The 24,544-nt window shown below is 41.4% G+C and overlaps 2 protein-coding genes across 3 annotated transcripts in view; one reads left to right on the plus strand and one right to left on the minus strand.

The window, feature by feature from the left end:
- abl1 (c-abl oncogene 1, non-receptor tyrosine kinase) overlaps positions 1 to 6,787 on the plus strand; it is a 32,803-nt gene extending 26,016 nt beyond the window's left edge. For both annotated transcript variants that reach the window (XM_031742633.2, XM_031742634.2), the window contains 8 exons: positions 437 to 709; positions 915 to 999; positions 1,249 to 1,426; positions 1,988 to 2,172; positions 2,327 to 2,479; positions 2,570 to 2,659; positions 2,803 to 2,928; positions 3,437 to 6,787. In XM_031742633.2, the coding sequence (XP_031598493.1) occupies positions 437 to 709; positions 915 to 999; positions 1,249 to 1,426; positions 1,988 to 2,172; positions 2,327 to 2,479; positions 2,570 to 2,659; positions 2,803 to 2,928; positions 3,437 to 5,079 (2,733 nt within the window). In that variant the 3' untranslated portion in view covers positions 5,080 to 6,787. The remainder of the gene's footprint in view (positions 1 to 436; positions 710 to 914; positions 1,000 to 1,248; positions 1,427 to 1,987; positions 2,173 to 2,326; positions 2,480 to 2,569; positions 2,660 to 2,802; positions 2,929 to 3,436) is intronic.
- Positions 6,788 to 7,079: 292 nt separating this feature from the next.
- rab14l (RAB14, member RAS oncogene family, like) lies at positions 7,080 to 23,212 on the minus strand. Its single transcript, XM_031742502.2, has 8 exons — positions 23,058 to 23,212; positions 17,261 to 17,319; positions 16,348 to 16,401; positions 15,495 to 15,672; positions 13,919 to 13,985; positions 10,024 to 10,111; positions 9,598 to 9,628; positions 7,080 to 9,498 (listed from the first exon to the last, which is right to left on the minus strand). Exons 2-8 carry the CDS (start codon positions 17,310 to 17,312, stop codon positions 9,321 to 9,323), a joined length of 648 nt encoding a protein of 215 aa, XP_031598362.1. The 5' UTR covers positions 17,313 to 17,319; positions 23,058 to 23,212; the 3' UTR covers positions 7,080 to 9,320.
- Between the last annotated feature and the right edge of the window lie 1,332 nt (positions 23,213 to 24,544).

Here is a 24,544-nt window from a genome sequence, read left to right on the forward strand (position 1 = left end):
TAAAGAAAAAAAAACGATTTTCATGTTGGTAAGGTCTTTTTTTCTTCCCCCTCCTAGATTTAGTAAATGGTCATGGTTTAAACCATTAAATCGTCTTGAGGTTTCTATGGGCTTTTCACCGCAGTCAAGGTTGTTTTCTTTCTCTCCCCCCCCCCCTCCACAGGCCTTCATCTTGCGCAAAGAGCCTATTCACAAGAATAAAAGAAAGGCAGAAGTCACATTGTGGAACAAAAATCAGTTTTTGTTCTGAAAAGGCTAGAAAATCTGTCCACTTTGTTCTGTCCAGTATCCTTCCACCTGCCAATTACTGTACATGCTTAGCAGGCATGTGCCCCTTTCACTGTAACACAGCAGTGGCTAAAAAAATCTGATCTCTAATCTCTTGCATCCACTCAAATATAGAATCTCTCTTTCTTTTTCCCCCCCTCCTCTACAGCTTTACGTCTCATCTGACAGCCGTTTCAACACACTGGCCGAGCTGGTGCACCACCATTCCACCGTGGCCGACGGCCTCATCACGACACTGCACTACCCAGCGCCGAAGCGTAACAAGCCCACCATCTATGGAGTTTCTCCCAACTACGATAAGTGGGAGATGGAGCGCACTGACATTACCATGAAGCACAAACTAGGAGGGGGTCAGTATGGGGAAGTGTACGAAGGCGTTTGGAAGAAGTACAACCTCACTGTCGCTGTCAAGACACTAAAGGTACAAAGACACAGAGAAGATTAGCATCCACCTACTCATGTGGAAACATTTTGACACCTACTGGTGTTACATATTAAGATTCCAAGGTTTTAATTTGGCTGAATAATACTACCATCTGGTGTAGCACAGATGCAACTGCACCCAGCCATCCTTTGCTGTCCTCACTTGCTTTTTCTTTTTTTCTTTCTTTCCATAAACTGTGTAGGAGGATACGATGGAGGTGGAGGAGTTTCTGAAGGAGGCTGCGGTTATGAAAGAGATCAAACACCCTAACCTAGTGCAGCTGTTAGGTATGTGACTAAAAACAACAATCATTGCTTTAATGTGGGGGTTTTACATAAACAGTGTTTAAATGTAACACATGTATGCAAAATCTTCTGTTAGAAATGATGTATTTTGTTGTTAGTGGCTCCATAGTGTAGATGCCTAACAAGCTGGGAGGAGAGATGGTTCACTTTGGGGTTGCATCTGGAATAAAAACTACGCCCAAAAAAGCTGTGAAATGATGATTTGTGTTGTGGGACTCGTGTTTTTGGCAGGCGTGTGCACACGGGAGCCCCCGTTCTACATCATCACAGAGTTCATGACCCACGGTAACCTGCTGGACTACCTGAGGGAGTGCAACAGAGAGGAGGTCAATGCTGTGGTGCTGCTACACATGGCCACACAGATCTCCTCTGCCATGGAATACCTGGAGAAAAAAAACTTTATACATAGGTGGGTTTGAAGGCCTAAAAAGCAAAATTGCTAACCTGTCCTGGGTTTATAAGACAAATGTTTTTTTTGTACCCATCTTCAGTTTTAAGCTGGAAGGGACAAAAAACACCTTTCACTTCATATCCCATTTTCTCTTGTTTTTCTTTTTTTTCTCCCCTCTCCTTCCTGAGCAGTGCTCCTCTCACACTCTCATTGTATCACAGACAAGTTGATGTTGTAGCAAAGCTCGTTTGTTCTGGCACGTCCAGCCGTATCTTTTCGAAGCGATGATATGATTTATGACTTGCATATTTGTGAAACTGGATTTTAATTTTTAAGCCTGACACGACTCAGCTTGCAATTGTAAGTTTGTTTTTTTTTTGTTTTTTTTTACCGCACAACTCATCTGGAGAAATATGGCACCTGGGAGGATTCTCTAACAAAACACACTGCTGTTCTGTTGTTTCTTTTCTTTTGGGTTCATATCAGCTTAATAAATTCTCATTTCTCATTTTCAAAGTCTGCATTTCTATACAGCTTCCCATTCATCGTTTCCTCTCATAACTGCTTTTTCTTCTGTAGGGACTTGGCAGCTCGTAACTGTCTCGTTGGGGAGAACCACCTGGTGAAGGTTGCAGATTTTGGCCTGAGCAGGCTGATGATTGGAGATACCTACACGGCTCATGCCGGGGCCAAGTTCCCGATCAAGTGGACAGCTCCAGAGAGTCTGGCTTACAACAAGTTCTCGATTAAGTCTGATGTCTGGGGTGAGCTCCTGTCTTTTACTCTGCTGTTAAACAATGAGAAACAAATTTAATTTCCCTCATTCTAATTTTGCACATATTCCTCACATGATCTCAATTCGTAGTCTTTGACTTTGTTCTTTTTTGATTTATTGTCTTGTTCAACTTGTTCCTGCAGCATTTGGTGTGCTACTGTGGGAGATTGCCACATACGGCATGTCTCCCTACCCTGGCATTGACCTGTCCCAGGTCTATGAACTGTTAGAAAAAGACTATCGTATGGATCGACCAGAGGGCTGCCCCGAGAAGGTCTATGAGCTCATGATGGCCTGTGAGTACCACAACCCATCTTGTAAAAACATGATTAAAGGCACGCTTCTGTTTTGGAATAACTTTTTTGTTTTCCTTTTCTTTTTGTCAGGTTGGAAGTGGAACCCTTCAGAACGTCCAACGTTTGCTGAAACCCACCAAGCCTTTGAGACCATGTTCCAGGAATCCAGCATCTCTGATGGTTAGTGCTGCTTTCTTTTCTGTCTAAAACCCCTTCAGTTTTGGGCAAACTGTTCTGATACTCGTACATATCCTGATGTAAACGCACTCAAGCCTGTTGTCTGTTGCTAATATGTCCAAACCTTCTTGTATTTGTGATTTCAGAGGTGGAAAAGGAGTTAGGAAAGAAAGGAAAGAAGACATTAGGCTCCATCCAGCAGGCTCCGGAGCTGCCCACCAAGACCAGACCTCGCAAGAGCAACATAGACAGCCGAGATACAGAGAGCCCAGGTGACATGAACTTAGAGAGTATGCCTGGTGCCTTTATTGCTAGTTGTTAAATATACCTTCACACTTTATTTACATTACCCTGAAATAAGTAGTGCAGTATTTGATCCTCACATTCATAATCTTAATAATCGGTAAGAAGTAAAGACCACAAACCGTTCTGTGGGTAAAATGAAACAATGTCTCACCGCCAATTTCCCTTTGAAGTAAAGATGGTCTGAGCTTTTGACAACCTGCAAGATCAAGTTCTTACTGAATTGTTTGGCTGTAACCACATAATAAGGATTGTTCCCACCAAAGCATTTTTTTTTCCAGCTGTGAGGACTTAATTACACATGATCTGCCGTCCTGCCCTTCTCTTTGCCCTAACATTGCTCTAAATATGTTTGGCAGACACACTGGTGGAGCTTGCTTTTTTTTTAACCAATTTAGAAAAAAATACAAATAAAAATCTGTAGTTGTTTGATTGCCTTTGCTGATAGTCCCCTGGTTCTTTCATGCTCTTCCACAGATCTGTTGGAAACGGAGGGGGCTGTGTCGTCACCCATGCTCCCCAGGAAAGAGCGCCCCGTCCTGGACAGCAACCTGAATGAGGACGATCGCTTGCTGCCCAAGGACAAGGACAAGGACAAGACGCGTGGCTTTCTCAGTCTCATCAAGAAAAAGAAAAAGAGTGCGCCAACTCCTCCCACACGCAGCTCCTCTTTTAAAGGAGACTGCCTCTCTGATAGGAGGGGCGTTACTCAAGATCCTCGAGACAGTGATATCTTTAACAACGGGGCATCATTGGGCATTAATGACGCCATACATGGCCTCCTCAGTACCAATAATAATGGAGCAGCAGGTATAACTAATGGGGCTCCTAGCTACCCAGTACCTTTTTGCCCTAGAAAGAAGTTACCTCTTGTAGTGACTAGCCCAGGCGGAAAGGGAGCAACAACTCCACCTAGTGAAGAGGAACCCTTTTCTAACTCTAGGTTTTTCTGGCCCATGCCCACTGGCTCAGATGGCACAGAATGTAAATCTGTCACACTGCCGCGAGATCTGAGCCATCGCCGCTTCGACACAGGCACCGTCGGGGGCAAGCCAGCTCTGCCACGAAAGCAGCAGAAAGGAGAGAATACTCCACGGATGGGCACCCTGACTCCCCCACCACGCCTGAATACATCTCCAGATATTTCCTCCACCTTTTTAGGCAGAGATAATGATCTCAGTCCTGGTTCCAGTCCCAAGGCTTTGACACCTAAGGTGGTGAAGAGAACCAATGCGTCAGGGCCAGAGAGCTCCAAGACCAGCGCTCTGCATGCCGAGCTTCTGAAGCCCAATGTGTTCCCTCCTATGGGGGCAGCTGGAGAAGAGTGCAGGGCTCGCAGAAACAAGCACACAGAGTTCTCCTCCAGCAGGGATCGAGTAAAAATACAGAAGCCCAAGCCAGCCCCACCTCCACCACCCACTAATGCAAAAACGGGCAAGGTCTCCCGCAGCCCCACTCAAGAGCTCCCCTCCCCGACTGCTTCAGAAATCAAAGCTAAGTGCCTCCCTTCCATCTCAGATCCCCACCACACAGCCACTCCCGGTGACCAAGCCCGCTTACCCCTGAGTGAGGCCTCCAAGAAGCTGCCCTTGGGCTCCACCTCTAAACCTCAACCGTTAAAGACCTCCGCCTCTTCCACTTCAGTAACCAGCTCCCCCTCCAGCCAGAGCCTTGGAGGTTTGTCTTCTCCCCTCACCTCCCCCACCGATCCAACTTCACCCACTGCATTCACCCCTCTAGCGAAAACCCGATCCTCCCTCCGCAAGACTGCACCGCGCCAAGCCTCCGAGCGCACTCCAAACTCAGCCGTGACACGCGAAATGGTGCTGGAGGGCACCGAGCTGCTCCGCGCTGCCATTTCCCGCAACTCCGAGCAAACGGGTAGCCACAGCGCCGTGCTGGAGGCCGGCAAGAACCTGTCAAAGTACTGCGTGAGCTATGTTGACTCCATCCAGCAGATGAGGAACAAGTTTGCCTTTCGCGAGGCCATCAACAAGCTTGAGAGCAGCTTGCGAGAGCTTCAGATCTGCCCCAATGCCACGGGGGGCTCCAGTGCACAGCAGGACTTCAGCAAGCTGCTGTCCTCCGTCAAAGAGATCAGTGACATTGTTCAGAGGTAGCGCCTAGAATGTGACACTATCAGACATAAAAATGATAACACTTTATGTTACACTACCCTTTTTTTCCCCCCTCCGTGCATGTGGGCAAACTGTCGCCCAGGCCCAGCTCATGCTGGAGAGCAGCAGAGGTGTAGGTTCACACTAAAGTATGTTCTGAAACACTTAAGCCTGTGGTTAGTCTGGACGGAATCAAAGAAAGCTTTATGTATATGCCATCAGACAGTCTGTAACATTGAAAAGCCTTAACTATGAATAAACACTGTCATTTGGCCTTCACATGAGGCGAGGGGCCAAATCTTTCATCAACGTAACCTTTCATGGTTGATTTTTCTTTTTGAAATGATCATGTCTTATGTTTTTGGTTTCTTCCCTTTATCACTGACTCGAGTATTAAAAAAAAGACCTGTGATAATTGTTTCCATCACTGTTAGTGTTTCATTTTTTTAATCACTGATGCTGACAACAGTGAACAAAAACAAAAATGCTTAACCTCATCTTGTAGTTTGCCTTTGTAACACAAATGCCATTTTTAAATGTAAGTGTTAAGGAACTTCTCTTATCACAGTGTTTGTAAGACTCTGTGTTTTGTCCCACATGCCCCTACATTTTCCTGTTCTTTTTTTTTTTTTTTTTTAATATAATGCCATCAATGACTGGTTGTGTGCTGAGTGATGGAATTGTGTCAGTGTTTTTGTATGAATGCTCTTCTGCAGTATTTGCATCCACGTGCCATAATGTTATAATGGGAGCGAGCAAATGAGGCAGGATGAGCCTCTAGCCTTCACAGTTCTGCTTTTCTGCACACTTGGGTAACAATTAGTGCCTTAAACACTTACCGGCAGAGCTGTTCTTACTCTTGACACTTTACAAGTGCAGAAACACGCTTTTATTAAGTGGTTTAGAATGACTGTTTTTAGACGTGTTTCTTGAATTTCCATGTCTGCCATACCAAAAAAACCTTTGTTTCCAGTCTATACTGGGAGAGGGACCAGGGTTCTCAGTGGATCTGTTGATTTGCATTGTCCTTAGACTGGACTTCTTTTTACTAAACAAGTTTGATTCAACTTTCACTACATGTCAAAAGCCATCAGTAGCAGATTAGCCCCGCAGCAGCACGCTGTCTGATCTGTTAGGAGGGGGTAACAGACTGAAACAGCGTTTCCGACTCTGACAGGCCTCCCTTGCATGTTCGAATGGTCTGAATGCTGTTTCGAGGCCATTTCACCCCAGAAGAAAAAAAAATCCTGGGGGAAACACTGGACTGAAATGTTTATGGAGCTGTCACTTGCTGTGCTACAAAATGATGTAAGAAGGTGACCAATACGGACTGAAAGAACTCATCAAATTCCACTTCCATCATGTTCTTTCCTCACCTGCATCTCTCGGACATTGTCAGTATTTGTGTTGTCGTCTCATCCCCGTGTGCCCCGTCTGACTGCGATGCCTGAGGACAAAAATCAACTGCTAGTTGCCTTGACTTCAACATGGTACTGTCAGTGTTGGCTTCTTTAAAACAGAAAAAAGAAAAAAAACTTCCTGTACCAACCATACCACTACTCGACTTTTGTCTCTAAGCCTCCTTGCCAATTTTGTACACAAACTTTCACTTGTAAATGTCGTTTCCCCCTCCCCCCCCTTTTCTCCCCTCTATCCTTGGTGCAATTTTCGTTGCAATAAAAAACAAAGCAGTTGTGCTACTTGAAATACATTTTGTGTATGGCTTATTTGGTAATTTTGGCTGTGAAGTGAAAGAAATGATCTTTCAGAAACCATTTGACTCTTCTCTCCCACCTAAAATGGTTAGAGTATGATAACATCTAGGCAGAGCTTTTTCTTGTCACTGCAAAATTTCAGACAGTGTGTTGTGCTAACACAATATCTCTAGCACAAACTGGAACGGTGTGATGCTCATTGCTTGCAGTAGACAGGATATTAAAAGTGCTCTTCTCATTTGCAGCCACAGATTTAAAAAAAAAAAAAAAAAAAAAAAAAAGGACAGCAACAGGTTATGTATAATTTATTTTTTTCTGTCTAGAGTATTTTTTTCATTAAAATCAAAATGTCAACATTTTAAAATCATATACACGCAAGAGAACGCATTTAAATGTTAGCACAGCTCCTTAAAAATTTATACATATGTACGTTTCTTTTTGTACTTAGACAAAAGCAGGAAGTGGTCACTCAAACTGCAGAACAGGTGGGGGACACAGGAAAAAAAAAAAAAAAAAGAAAGAAAAGGAAGACCCGGCCGGCCCACTTCCCACGATAACAAACCAATCCCCCACTTCCCAAAAGAGTTAAGACAGCGATGCAGCCCCTCCCATACAGAGGCGCGATGAAGGGGTGGAAAAAGAAAACAGAATATAAACATCAGAGTGCCCCACTCTCCGCTCCGTTAGATATGAGAAGAATCAAGGCAGACATAAATACTAGTTTGCGCATCATCTCAATTCGCTTCCTCTCCCCTCAACCAATCGGCAGGTTCAGTAGTGTGCAGACGGGGTGGTGGGGGAGGGTGTCTAGTTATCTGTCCTTTACATACATTTATTAATAGAAACTATGTTACAGAATTTTTCCCAAGCATGAATTACAGGCAACCCACTAGCACACCGACTGTACAGAAATTGGCAGAGCGACCAAATAAATTTCTAAATTCAAAGTACAGTAGCGAGGTCATCACCAGTAGTTAAGAAGCAATATATACAGCTGTCCAATCAGGGAAACACTATGGTACAAATATTCATACTTGAAAAAGGAGACCGTTTTTTCGTTTTCTTTCGTCATGTTTCGAGGGGCACGCTGCTTGGTGTCGCTTTATGGGAGGCAGAAGAACAACTGCCCAAATGAAGAAGAAATGGGCCCTTCAGTGCGGACTCGCTGATATACAGGATGACGAGTATATTTTCACACTCAAACAGTAGGGGCTATGCTCGTAATACTTTGCCATTTAAGATACTGAGACTGTGCCGACTACCTCAAGTTCTTCGGTTATTTGTTTCATTAAAATGTGAGAACGAATCTAAAAGAGCTGATTTATTGAATCAAATTGAATTCAGAGAGCAGTGTGAAGAGCAAGTGCAGCAAAACAAAAATTCCAGAGTAATAACATTAATAATAAGGCAACAAACAATGACAAAGAAAATGCTGGTAAAGACAATCTTGTTATATGTGACGTGAGGGAGAGTTTGGGTGTGAAATGGGAGATGAAGAAGAGCTGGTGCAAAAAAAAAAAAATCTTTGTGTGACAAAAAGAGTCACGGGGTGGCTGTTGTTGCTAAAGTGTCATTTTTAGCTCGGTCTAAACAAACACAGACAAGCTGGAAAACACCCAGTATTCCCTGTAATAACTCAGCGGAGAGGCCCAGGGAATAATCCCCAAGGAATTTCTGGGTAATTCCTAGTTTTCTAGAACTCCCCCTTCCCTCCTTTCTGAGAATATCAGCATTGCCACATCTGGCATAGGACTGTGCCAAAGCAGAGAAAGCAGAATTTAAAAGCCACAGGCAGGTTTGAATCGAGACCGCTGGAAAAAGCTCCCTCAACTACACATTCCTGGACGCGTGCTTAAGAGCGTCTACCCGTGTGGCTGCTTGATACATGACTTCATCGCCCTTGCGTTCTGCTCCCAAGCAAATAAGCACGAGTGAGATATCACACCTGCGTGTACTGAATACAGGAAATGTAACCCATGCAGGGGAGGCGGACTCTGGGAATATAATTTAGTTCCAACTGATTGGTGGTGGATGAAACTTAACGCAGTGTTTACATTTCGCATATAGCTATAAAATCCAACATAAAAAAACAGTCTTGCTTTATCATTATCGTATGAACATTACATCTACCTAAAGTGTCAGTGACCTGTGTAATGTGTGGTGGATTCTACGATACTATGATGGAGGGAACTAGGCTGAATGGTGTGAGAGGTTTGTGGGGGGGGTGAGGTGGAAGAAGAAGTGGTATGGGATGACAATACACTGATAGAGATTAAAGAGGAGGAGGAAGAGGAGGAGAAGGGGGAGATGTAGTCCACAAAGCCCAGCTCAGCCTGGCCCAAGTCGATATTCGCCCCCCTCTGTTCCTTCCCTCCGCAGCCCTGCTCTCATGCAGCACCTGGTGCAGTGGGAGGGGGTGGGGTGTGAATGCACAGAGGTGATGGATGGAATGGAGGGGGTTGGCAGGACAGGAAGGGGGGGGGGACAGACAGTGGGAGAAAGGGGGCAAAGGGGCTTTTTGCTTGGTCATTAGCAGCCGCAGCCTTCCCTCTGGGGCTGTGGTTCGTTTGTTATCCGGCCGCCCTGAGGGGCCGAGGGCTTATGCTGGACCCCCGACTCGGCAGCATTCAGGTCCAGACTGCCATCTTGGATATTCTGGTAGATCTTCTTAGCAGCTTCCAGGAAGGCGTCCTCAACGTTTTCACCTCTGAAACCAGACAGGGCATAACACCAATGTGAGACACAGAAGACAGCTGATTGGATCTTGTTCTGCAGGAACTGGAAAGCTGAAGTTGTGCAGACTTACGTTTTTGCGCTGGCTTCCAAGAACAACAAACCTGTTCAAGATAAAACAGACACAATGACTGAGTCACTAAAACACAGCGCCAAGTGTGCATGCCTCAAATACCAAGTCATCATTCACCCCCACTTTTAATTAATATTGCTCCATTTCTCCTAGAATTTACTGTCCCACCAAAGTAAACAGAAGGATGTTATCTTGGCTTTTTTTTCCCTCCTTTTTTTTCAAATTCAGTTCAGTTCAAATCAAAACCATCTTAGAGACAGATCACAGATAAACCTCATTTTTAGTGTCAATATTTGTGGACATTTTGTTAAGAATCCTGTGAATATTATCCTGTTGAAAGTTATTCTTAGACAGAAAAAATTGCCTCCCACTGAAACCCTGTTCCACCTTAACCTCCCAGCATGCAGCGGTTGGTGTCTCGCTCACCGTTCTCCTCAGCAAACTGCTTCGCTTCCTCATACGTAACATCCCTCTGCGCCTCCAAGTCTGCTTTATTTCCTATGAGAATGATCACCTGATGATAAACACAAGGGAAGAGAGTGTGAGATGATCCCCTGGCCTGGACACTTTCTCTGGGAGAAATTTGCTATCTAATCCTAAAGCGAAGGGCAATCCAGGAGGACTTCACTAGGTTGCTTAGCTAATTGTTAAGATATTGATTGAGAGAACACGTGTGCTCAACAGGGTCCTTAGCAACTGCCATGTAATTAGAGATTTACTGAACTTCTTTCTATATGAGTGACAAAGTGACTCCACCAAAACTGCTGCACACCACCTTTTTACATGTCGATTTCTTTTGCTTTTACTGCAGAATTGTTCAGCACATCATCCACTCATATTAATCAGTTGTCAAGAGAATTCAAATGTGGTATCTAAATGACAAAAATCTCAGCTGAGTAGGTTAGGCGATCTTTATTCAGCTGGGGTCATGACTTTAAGACTGTCAGGGGTGACAGGTACGTCAAGTTAAATCCACTAAGATGGTGCTGCTCATGATAAATGTCTGAAACCAAGGCAGGCAGATGTTGGGAGATGGCTCATATGAGGTGACAACACCAACGGTGCCACCACTTGGCCATTTTTATATACTTTAGCACAAACAGCAGTTCTCTACTGAACAGCTCAGGGTAGTTTTGGCTTTGGGTTTTGGAAGATGTACAGTCATCACTGCCCACAGCACTGTGTGCACTGAACACTCATTTGTGATCTGGCGCTCTCCTCTCTGGTATGCATACAAACAAGATCAGAAACCACCTGTCAGTGGAGTCAGATCTGCCTGTTTCACTACATCAACACAAGTTTAGAAGAATCCTTGTCTTTATAGCACAAATGAAACAGACTAAACCCATTAGACTAATCAAAATTGTTCTAAGCTGTTATAAATGTATCTTTCCTTCAACTTGAGGCCTTTTCTGTGAAGCACATTCTGCTTCATAGTAGAGCTGGGCGATATATCGAGTTTTTTAAAAATATCGATATATTTTTATACGCGATATAAGATGTGACAATATCCTTTATATCGATATAGTCTATGTTACGTTATAATTATAGTTGCGGAGCCGCAAGTTTGCCTCTCTTTCGTCCACTTTTGTCTTTACGCAACATTACTCGACCTCGCCTCTCCTTCACTGAACACAACTCCCCCTCCTCCCCCATCGCTTCACCTGCAGGCAGCGACAAGATGGACACGGCAAATCTCCGTTAATGAGTTACTGCGCGCCGCCCGTGCGTGGGGCTGGACGGCGTCAGCGTGTTAACGAGCTAGCCACGCTAACGCCATGCACGGCCTGAAATCCTTTCATTTTCTCAAAAGTTGACTGCGCGCCTTTTGTATGAATTCTGGTTGTGCTTGATGACCGCGAACCGATTTTATGTGATACACAGCGCTCAGCAATCTGTCAAAAAATGTTTTAGTTCGACTTTGGTAAGCTACGGAGCTGCACCGCTTGATGGATTGTCGGAGCATTACGGCTACCGAGGAGCCTCGCGGAGTGATACGTACTGTGCTTCAACGTAATATTACCGTATTGTGTGTGTATAAGGACCATAAATGGCACCTGTTCAGAGACATGGTTACGAAGCGGATTTCAAACTCCAGGCTGTCAGTCACGCGGTAGAAGTTGGGAACAGAGCAGCTGTGAAATCTGTCTATGTTATTATGCTCGGCGTCTTTTAGTTTACATTTTGACTGCACAATTGTGAGCTCTTTGTTATGCACAAAACAACAGTTTTCTTTTATTTATAGAGCATCATTATTTAATAAATGCTCATAATTTATTTTTGAGTAGTTTTTTTCATGTACATCTATGCTGTATGTTAATAAAAGTGCCTGTGTGACATCTGGGACACAGCTTTGACTAAGAACTCTCTTTTTGTTCTTACTTTATGGCTTTAAAAAAAATATTGAGATTATATCTTATATCGCCATCCAGCTAAAAAATATCGAGATATGAATTTTGGGTCATATCGCCCAGCTCTACTTCATAGTAAAGGCCTCAGGTTTATCTCCAGTCTTTTTAGTGTTTAGAAGTGGGATCACTTCCAAGGATCCAGGATACATCACCATGGTAACTTATGCTGCAGTTTATATTAGATAAGTGATCAACTTGGACAGAAATCAATGCCTGCTCACCAATCAGTCCTCTGAAAAAAATTAAATTAAATTTAGAACATTATCATTTCTAGAAGATCCAGTGGATCTTTGTAAGAAAGTGGTTTTTTTCGGGGCCTCTAGGATTTTGTGTTTTTGTGACAAGCATCAAAAACTGGATGGCTGCAAGCAATGTTACACATGCAACTCTTAAATTATTTTTTTTAAAACATGTATTAGTATAGCAATAGCACCCTAAACCTTTAAGTTGTTGATTGCATATAAAATTAATTAAATATGAATTATTATTATTGAATTTTAGGATTCGATTTCTTCTTTTACTTGGCATCTTCTTTCAGGCTGGCTCTAAAAGAAAAGCCTAGTCGCACTGAATTTAATTATAAATATTGTCAGACGTTCCGATGAGTTAAAGATGGGGGATTACTCAAATTTATGTAATTAAAAATGTTTTTGGGGCAACTTCCATGCTGACTTTAAATAGGCTATGTAGCGCACTGTCACTAACTGCAGTGCTGTATGGCACTATTCCTATACATACTGTACTCTTTCACACACTGGCTGCAGAAGCTCTGCTCAGAATATTGTGCATCACGTGTTTAACTTCTTCAGATTTATCTAACATTACAGTTCTGTTAGTAAAATAATTCAGCTCTGATACCAGTAAGCCTCTGTGTTCGCGACTGATCACATGCTGCCAACACTGCCTCTTTTATGTTTGCATTCATAACTAAACTGGGTAAAAGTCTATGTTGACTTTAAGTTGATAACCACCTTCGTGTAAATGTTTAGCAGGATTAATAATGTTAGTGTAGCTTGATAAAGAGAAGCTGGCCTGGGTATGCTGGATTCACTTCATAGTAAAAGCCCCAGATTAACAGAATCTGAACACTTTGAAGTTGTTAAAAGTGGACTGTGTCAGAGAGAAAGCAAGAACTTAATACTTCTTGATGCATTCTCAATCATCCAGGAAAGTAAATCTCCAAAAGTTGAATCTGTTCATCTGGACGTAGCGTTTTGTGGGAGAAACGTTTCGTCACTCATCCAAGTGACTTCTTCAGTCTCAGCTGACTGCAGGTTTCCCCAAACCTTATAAACAGTACATTGTTCCTTCAGTGGGCTGGTTTCAGTCATTATGCAAATGTACTGTTTATAAGGTTTGGGGAAACCTGCAGTCAGCTGAGACTGAAGAAGTCACTTGGATGAGTGACGAAACGTTTCTCCCACAAAACGCTACGTCCAGATGAACAGATTCAACTTTTGGAGAAGAACTTAATACTGTTCATATTAGCTTAGTAAAGTTTACTTGTACTCGTAATTAAAATGAGCAGTGGATAACACAGCTCCATACAAAGCCTGTGTATAGTTTAACTGGATGTACAGAAACATCCCTTTTTGCTTTCTGCCATCTAAAATGTGAACAGGAAGTGTCATGTTGCACAAACACACTTCCCTGATGGAACACAGACCTCTGAGAGTGAGAGCAGGAAGGTTTAGAGCTAATCATATTTACCAAGAAAAACCTATTTAAGAAATGGACAAGGCTGAGAGGCTCCAAAAAGACTCACAGGAGGATGACAAAGGGATAAACAGCAAAGCGACAACTTAAAGCAATTAAAAGAAGAGAAATCGACACAGAAAGAGTGCAGAGACAAGGCTGTGGAAACACGTGTGCAGCTTAAGACAATCATTAATTTCAGTGCGTGTACTCACAGTATTGGGGTTGGTGAGGTTTCTGGCATCAGTCAGCCAGCTGCTGAGATGATTGTATGTGCTTCTCCTGTTTGACATCAGAGGGACAAAGGTTTCTATGACGACAAGCAAAGACATAACATCCTGCCATCTCTGAGGATGGATCTGAAAAGAGGCAGCAGCTGCCATATAATACAGGCAACAATAACCATGGAGGAAATCATCTGGGAGTTATGGATACATCTGGAAGTGATACTGCTCTCTCCAGATCATAAGTATAAACTTTATTTATATTAACAGCTTCCTGTGGCTGACGATGCAGCTACCAACTCCAGTGCCACATTATCCAAGTTAAACCTCATTTCCATTTTCCAATAAATTAACCAGTCCTCAAAATTTTATTTTGAGCCATCAAATGAACAAATCCAGACGCTCTAAAGTCTGCTCACAAGATTTCAGGCAGGTTATGGGACACAGACAATTCTGCATTGGTTTCTTAACCTCCAGAGACCCGAGCTCTTGTTTCCAATACATTTTTAATTTCTCCTAGATAGTGGTTAACACATTTGTCTTACACGCAAAACATCTGGACACAAATGTAGCCTCAGGGGTGACAAGCTACTCCGTGTGGAGATAAATAGGTGGGTTGCATCAGAAAGGGCAGCCGACGTAAATTTAGATATCTGTGCCACATCAAATATGTGAATCCATCCACTAGTGGTGACCCTTTGAGCTGCTCACTTATTTCCCAAAGTAACTCAGTCAAAGTAACTCTGTTTAGCTGTGATTAGTTGGACTGATAAGTATATAAACTAAACTTTGCCCTCGAAAGGGAAGTGATCACTTTGTTACATAGTAATTACAAAGAAAAACATGTCTTCATATGGTAAATGGACTGGTTCTGATATAGCAGTTTTTGACTGAGCACTCAAAGCACTTTATACAACTTTCCTAATTCACCCATTCACACCAATTCATGTAATAACGGATGCATCCATCCAACCTGGATGTTGCACAGCAAAGGATATTTGCCTTGCAGCAGCGATCGAACCACCAACCTTCAGATTAACAGATGACCTGCTCTATAAGAAATAATTTAAATGTTATTTATCCAACACAACCCACTGTCTACACTGGTGTGGCCATGTAAATAACAAATGTATACATAAAAATAGAAGAATGCAAATGAAAGCCACATCTTTTCATTACAGGATATGGTTATAGTTAGGTGTATAGTCACAGCAACCATAGATGACAGAGAAAACACTGCGTTGGCACTCATTTAGCCCTAGAGGCCATACTGGAGGTGGTTGCAGTTTGCACAGACATTCCACATGTTCCGCTGTGTTTGTTTGGCATACCACTGATACCATCTAGCAGTTTAGGTAAGAAGGTCAGTCGCACGCTGTAACACAAACTGTTCGTATTTGTTCAGGAGGAGGCCTGCTGGGCTGAATGGTGCGGTTATCAGATGTTCATGTTTTCCTTTAACTTCCTCTTTCTGCACAATGCACTACATGGCTACTGCGTACACTGTAAAAGCTTCTGTAATAAGCGGTGACCATGACTGCATCAATAAATAACAAGCATGCTCTACCTGGTGATGTCGTAGACCATAAGCGCCCCTGCGGCCCCGCGGTAGTAGGAGCGGGTGACGGCCCTGAAGCGCTCTTGTCCTGCTGTGTCCCAGATCTGGAGCTTGATCTTCTGCCCGCTTACCTCGATTATCCTCGTACCAAACTCCACGCCAATAGTATGAGGGCAGTCAGCCATGACTGGGGGAGAAGAAGTATGTCAATGAATTCTACTTTTGCCCTTACTAATGTTTTTGTATTTCAAGTCTTTCTTCTGTCGTCTGTTTTGTGAACTTTAACAAAACACGTGCCTAGTTCGAAATTAAAATTACAGAGTAACAAACATTATTTAATACGTATGGGTCACACATAGCCAACTTGTTTCTACTGTACAGCAGCAGTTGCATCAATAATTAATCGCAGTCTTTAAAGTCATCACTTTGTCTAAACTGCAAACACTCTTGATGTATCAATTTGTTTGAAACTGCCACTGAAACCCTCTTCTACATCACTCCAGTGTGTGTATGCATGTGTGCACTGGTGTATAGGTGCAGGCAGGATGCGATTGTGGACAAGTGAATGAGTAACACAGCATCTGGCTTGTTAATAGTAGCACTAAACACAACTGAGCTGAATGGTAATGGGAGGCTGCAGCTGGCTCATACACAGAAGAAGAGACTCTCACTGTTGAGCTCACACTCCACATCTATGCTGCTGACTTCCGCTGGTGTATAAAAGAAATCCAAAGACATTTAGGCACTCCAGTTAAACCTGGCAAATCTCACATGCACTGAGGCACACGCACAGATGAAAAGGAGTCAAAAGAAAAAAAAAGAAAAAAGAAGAAAAAAAAAAAGAAAGCAGGGCAGCACTTACATTTCTTTTCTGTGAACTGGTGAAGCAAACATGACTTCCCTACCCCCATGTCCCCTGTGGAGAGAAACTCAGGTCAACCAAGGAAATAACAGAAGAACAACAGTTCTCTATTCAAGCCTGAAGTGTTGCCCCCATGCATGATGCAGCAGACCCTCAGTGACAGTCAGCAACTACACTTAAAATTTCATGTGGACTTAATTAGAGAGACAGGAGAAAACGGAGACAGACGGGGATAGATGCACTTGAGTGTATATGGTCCTGCAGATTTTGACAATGTTTACATTTTCTCATGAATGGTACATCTATATTGTGATTTGATTAAGCCTCAAAGTACTTCTGCACTTCAAAAAACCCAAACACACAAACAAACTTGCTATGAACACAATATCATACAGCTAAGTCAAAGCAATATAAAACTGACTAAAAATACTTCTTAATACCTTAATTATCAATAAGAGCTGCAACACTTACAGAGTATTAAAACTTTCAGTTAAAGTTTCCCCTCCATGTTCCCCAAGTAATAATAAAGAAAGTAAAAAGCCAGGCCCCATCTCTTCTACTTATTTATTTAGTCTTCTTAGATGGGAAGTGAGCATCAAGTGTGGAGCAGCATGTTTTAAACTTGGGATAACCAGGATAAACAAGCTGGAGCTGTGGACGTGTGTCTGCAAGTGAGGAGCACAATTACAGAGCATGAGCATGCTGAGGTGCACATTTCTAGATGCCAGAACACCCCCTTGTTAGAAGTACTCAGTTATGTTACCTTTAAAAATAGACTACTATGACACACGCTGGACCCACTCAAAGCCACCATGTAATGGAAGTACAATATATGTGCAGTTTGTGAGAAATGCCATCAATGTTGGTCACTAGAGAGCCTCCAAACTGCTGGCAATTGGTGCTGATCACTTACCGATAATGATGTATTTGAAAATGTAGGAGTAGTTGTACGGTGCGGTGGCCATTGTGGCTCTGAAAGAGGAAAAACAGAAGAAGAGTTTAGCCACTTAAAACCTTTAACAGAGAAAAGCAACTTTTCCTTAAAAGAGGTCAATACGTGTAGATTATAATCATTTGACTTTTACAATCAGTTTCCCTGAATACTTCCACTAATCTTTCACTCAGATTATCAAGAGGTTCACTAATCTGGTAAGGTTTTGACTCCATATAAATAAACTGCACATGATGTAATGAATAAGAAAAGACAAAGGCAATTAAGTATCGACAGCTCTTTCTCACACCTTCTGCACTTTATGCAAAAACAACACGATTCAAAACAAAGCATGTGTGGATATAAATAAAACAACAAGTCCTGTAGTAACAGTATTGGAGCCGCTTACTGTTTAGTAATCACACCTGTAACACAGAGTCATTAATCTCCAGTAAAAGCTGTACAAATTCCAGCGAGGAGTTACAGTATTAGCACAGTCCTGAAGTGAAGGTTCAGACAGCTGAGAAGGCCGCTTACATTCATGACCAAAAGGGCTAACTACACAAGAGCTTCAAGAACACAAACAAATTTAACTCATCAGCAATTGAACATGGATTTTTTCAATGTGTAATTTTATAAACCAATGTTGATTTTGTTTCTAATATGAAGGGAAAACCTGCCAAACACAATTTTGGCACCAAGCATAAAAGGTACTGACCTTCCTCCAAAGTAAATTCACCAGAACTGTGATGTAAATTAAATTGTTTTAGGTTCATTCAAAATACTTTAAATAATAAATCCTATAAATAATGCTTTGAATTCATTTTATTTATCCAATGGACAAAAATAACATGAAAATCCCTATGCTTTAATTGTACAGCAACCACAGAGTACATTTCCATGCATGAACTATCCAACAATACTTTGTACTAGATGGAGGGATATTAAACTAACAGGGGATATGATTCCAATACTGTGCAAAAGTCTTGTACCACTGCTTATTTCATTTATATTAACTTGAATTCTTCCAAGGAAGTTTCCAGTGTTATTTTTTTTTTTTTAAAGTAGTGTTAAGCAATAGTTCTGCAGGCTTTCTGAAGGTCTTTTAAAGTTTTTCTTTGGACACTTGCTGCAGAGGCCTGGTCATAGTTTGAGGCTTCATTTGCTGGTGATCTTGCCCAAATGGATGGAATTATGAATTTTACAAAATAATACGGTGTATACCAGTCTGCAACACCCTTACTACAGAAAATCACAAATATGCTTCAGAGCACTCATAATTATGACAACCTTTGATGGGTGAGACCAGACAGTTGATGGATCTTTTTTTAACAGTGTTAGAGCTTTTCAGTTATTAGAAAGACTTTACAGAAGGAATCACATTACCCTCCTGTCTCAATCTCACATCTGAGAAGGCTCTTTTAGACTTGCACTCCTTTCCATTAATCTGACAACATCCAAGAAACACCCACACAGACACACACTCACACCCACAAACTCTGCTCTTAGAAGAAACGATCCAGAGAACTAAACATTCAAAGGTGTGGTCGTTTGACTCCACAGTTGCTGCTGACAGTGCTAATTTTCAACAATGCAAAAGACCTGCTGCATGGGAGGCATAGCACTGAAGCAACTACTGATACTTCAATGTTCACAATGAAACCAGAATTACAACGATTATATTACGACTAGGTTCCTTTATAGGCATCGTTAGGATCTATAAATACCAAATACTGATATGAGGGTGTCAGTCTTTAATTTTATTTTATTTTATTTTATTTTTTTCTTCAATTTTGGTATAAAATTTTTATTTATTTTTTTAAACAGTCAATTTTGGTATATAATTCCTTTAACACTAGGGCTGGGCAAGAAAAGGGGGGGGGGGAATCTTGCCACGCCATTTTTTTTTCCTTTTCACCAGATTATATTGATGATTATTGATATAAACCACAATATAAATGAAATCACTGTTTTTCAAGCTCAATTTTAATTAATTTTGATGTAAACACTTTTTTGTCAAAACTTCAACAAATTCACTGTAGAATGTTATACAGATGTGTGTATTTGTGTGTATATGAATAATATTAAACAAACAAAAAATGTACGAGAAATACAGTACTGCCTCTGAGAGGCAGTGAGACTCGTATATGGATCAGACATGTGACTTGACCACAAATGTGATGGGGTCACCAAGCTGTCTCTCTACGCTCTGTGTGTAGTTGGCAAAGTGAGAAATGTTTATGCCCAGGGAGTTTGTGACAACGATCAATTACTTGAATCAGCTGGTTGCATCTGAAATTTTCAAATGTGCTTATGGGCATCATGACTTTTACAATACAAGTAAGTTGTTGCATTAGTGATGTCTGTTTCTCTCTGTATTTTGTATAAGGTGTGGTATGGGAGAAAGTTCTGGGACTGTAAAGTCTTGTGCTGTGTAGGCAAATGGTCAACTGTGCACATGGCAAAAATGATTCAAAGCTTTTGTAAAAACATGTTTTTGACACATTTTTCAGTGTATGCTACTTTTCTTTCTTGTCAGACTTTAAAAAGACAAAAATATATAGCCAACCTCCCCACCACTTAACTCTTTGAACTCCTCAAACATATATCCTATCCTATATCATATCCTCATCTTTGGGCCTTGGGCCAAGTCTGACAGGTTGTTATGTTCTGTAACGCTGTTACTCAAGTTTCAATATTTTATGTTGTCATTTTGTTTCATCTCAATCACAAACCTAATGTACTGTTGTATACAACTGCTACTGTTGGCTGCTTCTCATATGCTATTTGCATCACCCTAACGTGATGCAGCTGTTCCAACCACACAATTGGCTCAGCGCAGTGATATTGTCATTCTCACTGGCCTTTCGTGTTATCTGTCAAAACATGGATGGAATGAATTCTATACTGACATCTCATACTTCTATGAAGGAAAATTATTTTGTGATAGTTACCTTTATTACTGCTGCACAGTATTAAATCGAGGTGCTGCTGTACAAGATTGACTGCTGTAGGAGTAGTAAATAATTCAGGCTTAATCAAAAGAATAATCATTCAGCGGACAAATGATTTCTCTGTAACTTGCAAAGAAAATCTGCCTTAAACCAGTGTCATTCTCTCACATGAAGTTCAGAGGAAACTATACTGCAGTCAAAGCAGTTCCTAAAAACTGAAATCACAGTGCCCGAACACAACACAATGCTGGTTTTACGCACGTACTTCTACATCTGCAGATTGGTAACCAAATTTGACTGGTCAGCTTAATTTAAACTCAATTGTTAGAAATGCATGTAGCAAGAGGAAAAAGTGGAAATAGAAAAAGCAAATAAATGGAAAAATACTGACAGCTAAAGAAAAAGAAAATTGAGTACATGGTTGAAATACAGAGGACATAAGACGCTGCAGGCTACTTAATTGAGGCTGAGTCAGATAAAGACATCACTTAAACCTTAGCTTTAATAACAGTAAAAACAATGTTGGGTCACAAACCCTCATGTTTACACATACTCATATTGACTCGAGTTTTGACTGAGGAAAAAACTGGAAATGTGACCACTGAAAACAAGACAGAAATATAGGTTCACAAAGACAAATTAAAACTTGACAGCTAACAATGTAGTAGTTGCACTTCCCTTAATTAATAAGAGCAAAAGTTCCTGAGTGTTATATTTTCAAGAGATGTAAACAACTCTTAGCGCTAGCAGTGCCTTTGTGACTGTGTTTCTGTGGGTGGTCCAAGAAAAGATTTGGCACAGTCCTCCACAAACTCTGCAACTTGACCTGTGCTTTAGTGTTTAATCACACCAACAACAAGCAGATAACTACAGCAAATTAATAATAATAATAATAATAATAATAATAATAATAATTTAAAAAAATGTATGTATAAACTTGCTATTTATAAATCATCATATTCTATCCAGGTACCAGACTTGGGGTAGCTCCATAAAGGTAATAAATTACACAGTATGTTTTTATTTGCTCACCATTCACTTAAGTGAAGAACGTTTGTAATGAAATTATGCTCCACACCCTGATTTAGTATACGACCTTGAAGCAGTCACACCTCACTACCATCCTTTTAACTCCCAACATAACGTTTCACACACTCTTTTTCTAGGCTGCCTGCTGTCACATGACCCTCATGTGGTCTCTCTAGCTCCAGTGTGATGGCCTGTTGATCTTGCACAATCCCCAGAAAGAGGAAAAGTAAAATGTGACTCGGCTGTGACGTTCGACTTCATTTTACACCCTTTTTCCTCCCACCGCTACACATGGCACAGAAATAAACCCCATGAGTATCAGTCAAAGAGAAGGCGAGTCAAGAACATGTGATCAGACTGCAGCCTCAGCACTTCTCCTTTCCTGAAGCTTTCTCTAGAGAAACAGGGACACTGCCTTTCTTCCTCTCAACAGACATTCCTCATAGAGGCAAAGAGATGATGTGATTTCAGGAAATCATGACACATATATAGTCACACTGTCTCCGTGATGTTCAGACCCACCATTCAAATCACGTGACTCTAAAAAATGAGATACCCCATAGATATTATATACACTCTTGAAGAAGGACGCTACCGCGATACAAAAATGAGTGACGTGCATACATGCTTACAGTAAAACAAAATATTAAGTAACGCGGTAATAATTTCAGATGAAGTCCGCTAATACCCAGTGCACTGACACCAGAAACAGAAATGATGCAGCACTTTTAATATCGACGAAGACAGAGCTATCCAAATTTCGAACATACAAAAGTTACAATGGTTAACTTAATGAGCAATTGTATTTATTTATTTATTTATTTTAAATCTTGTACGTCTGCTCTTTGGAAAAAGGACACCAAAATAAGAGGCTAACACACCGCCGGCTAATGGATAAGCATTGCAGTACAGAAAAAAAATCGCTTTATTACAGTTATTCTTACACAAAAACAAGGAATTGGACGGGCCGGTCAAATCCATCATCAAACCCGACTGGGGTATCGGAGGTTGACCCTTCAATATGACACCCTAACAAAATGCCTGTCTCTTACCGACGGCGACTAGCTTAACGTTAGCCTAACAACCGGCAAAAATGACAGCGTCTCTATGTCTAAATCTCTGAGATTAGACACCATGCATGAAAAAAAAAAGAGCGCTACTACGAAGCGGAAAACCCGATACTGTCTTGAACAGACATGTAGATGGCAAATTCAGATAAATATACGGCCCTAAATGGGATGTTTTGACAAACAAGTTTGCGTTAGCTAGTCACCTGCTAGCCGACAGAGACGGATAACAACAAATCCCATAAATCAAAGCACGTAAGCCACCTGCCCTCATCAGTACATAAACAGCTGATTTAGATGCATTATTGAGTAAAAACAGGTTCAGATACCCAACCTGGCCTGAGCCCAATTTCATGAAAAATGCCACAATACACTAACTTAACGAAAGCTAGCGACAGTTTTAGCAGGCTAGTTTGTCAGCTAATGGTAAACACGTAACGCCTTATCTTGTTATTTCAAGCAAACCAAGCCCTTTGTCGTAAACAGTAGCATTTTTTCCATAACCGTTTAATATGTGATGCCTCACAATATTGGACTTAGACCCCAACCTTGCATTACTCATCTGTTAGCTACCATAGTTAGCTTTCCACCTAGCTAACTCCTAGAAAACACAAGAAAGCTTAACACTTCCAAGGGTTTCGTCGTTTAAATATCAGTTTCTCTACGTTTATTACACATTACACGGGCGTCCATGAGTGCAATCAAATACTCCCCTTCTTCTGTCCTTACCAGATATTAAGTCTTTTGCGCTTTGAGCTGTTCACAGGAGGTATGCAGGTTATCCTGGCTCAAGTATGATCTGTCTATCCAAGATGGCTGCTCACGGCACAGGGTTTCCTCCGCTCTATACAATGGGCTTCTGGGACAAAGAGCCTCGTATGCGGCGATTTGCAACTTGTGCACTGCCTCCTCGAAGGTAATCACCTTCACAGGTGTATTCTTGCAAAGGTTACTACTCTCGTAAACTGCTTAACAGGGAGTAATCGTCATGTCACATTATGAAATCATCACTTTGGTGAAATCATGAGCCACTATAAGAGGGAAAGTTCAAAATTTTAGCAAGCTTCATCTGCCACCTGAGAGGTTTAGGCTTGTGGTGTAAGCTCAAATGCTTCTGTTCATCAGATGTTTGTAGAGTTACAACATCACCATTGCAACAGAAAGCAGTATTAGAACTCCACCGAGGGGCATCGCTAAGATCTTGAAACACTGGGAGCTAAGCCCAGCCATGAAATCATTTGGATTTTCACTGGAAAACAGTGATATTCTTGCAATATGCTTACTATATATTTTATAGTAAAGTTAATATAAAATGTCAGACACTGTGCTTCACTCTTATAACAACTGGCAATGTTACCAGCTAATGGCCTCCAAAACTCACAACTGCATAACACAGGCCTTCACATCCTTTCACAGCAGAGTTTGCAAGCCTATCTATATCTATTTAGCCATATAACACTTGCCTCAAAAATGTATCACCAGTAGGGGCTCTAGAAATACACAATTTTGATAGATGCACAAAAAATAGAAGAATAAAATAAAATGAAACTTAAATAAGAAAATAATTCAGCAAGAAGCATGTTTTTCTTCTTTCATGTGATCTTTGCACTGAATTTTTTCTTTTGTAGATAACAGTTTGTGACAAATAAAACTTGTGCTATAATTATATATTATCACAATATATGTAAATGTATAACTCTCTTACCTGAGCATCCTTCAGTTTTTTAAAGACAGTTGTCAATACTGTATACTAAGTGAACTGTTTTGTTGTTTGGGCTGGTTATGGTAAATGGACTGGTTCTTATATAACGTTTTTCTACTCTACCTGAGCACTCAAAGCACTTCATACAACATGCCTCATACACCCATTCAAGCACTTTTTCTCTATGCTAAAGTGCTTGTGTCTAAAATTCTGATACATTCACACTCTGATGGATGCATCAGAGAGCAAGTTGTGGTTAGTATCTTGCCCAAGGATATTTGGCATGCAGACTGGAGGGATCAAACCACCAAACTTTCCATTAGTAAATGACCTGCTCTACCTCCTGTTTTGCTCTTTTAATTTTTGATTTTTGTTCTGATTCTTCTGATCAGCACAACGGTGCAGTGGTTAGCACTGTGGCATCACAGCAAGAAGGTCCTGCGTTTGAATCCAGCAGCTGACTGGGGCCTTTCAGTAAGGAGTTTGCATGTTCTCACCTTGCTTCCATGGGTTC

Source organism: Oreochromis aureus, linkage group 7, assembly GCF_013358895.1.
Source record: "Oreochromis aureus strain Israel breed Guangdong linkage group 7, ZZ_aureus, whole genome shotgun sequence".
Taxonomy (NCBI): Eukaryota; Metazoa; Chordata; class Actinopteri; order Cichliformes; family Cichlidae; genus Oreochromis; species Oreochromis aureus.

Bases quoted from the DNA above. Each gene is read 5' to 3' on its own strand.
- rab14l (XM_031742502.2), bottom strand. From the start codon at position 17,312: ATGGCCACCGCACCGTACAACTACTCCTACATTTTCAAATACATCATT. The intron at 9,629-10,023 runs GTGAGCGAGACA...TATCTTGAACAG, and splicing joins GCAGTTTGCTGAGGAGAACG to GTTTGTTGTTCTTGGAAGCC. The intron at 9,499-9,597 runs GTAAGTCTGCAC...GTCTGGTTTCAG, and splicing joins TTGGAAGCCAGCGCAAAAAC to AGGTGAAAACGTTGAGGACG.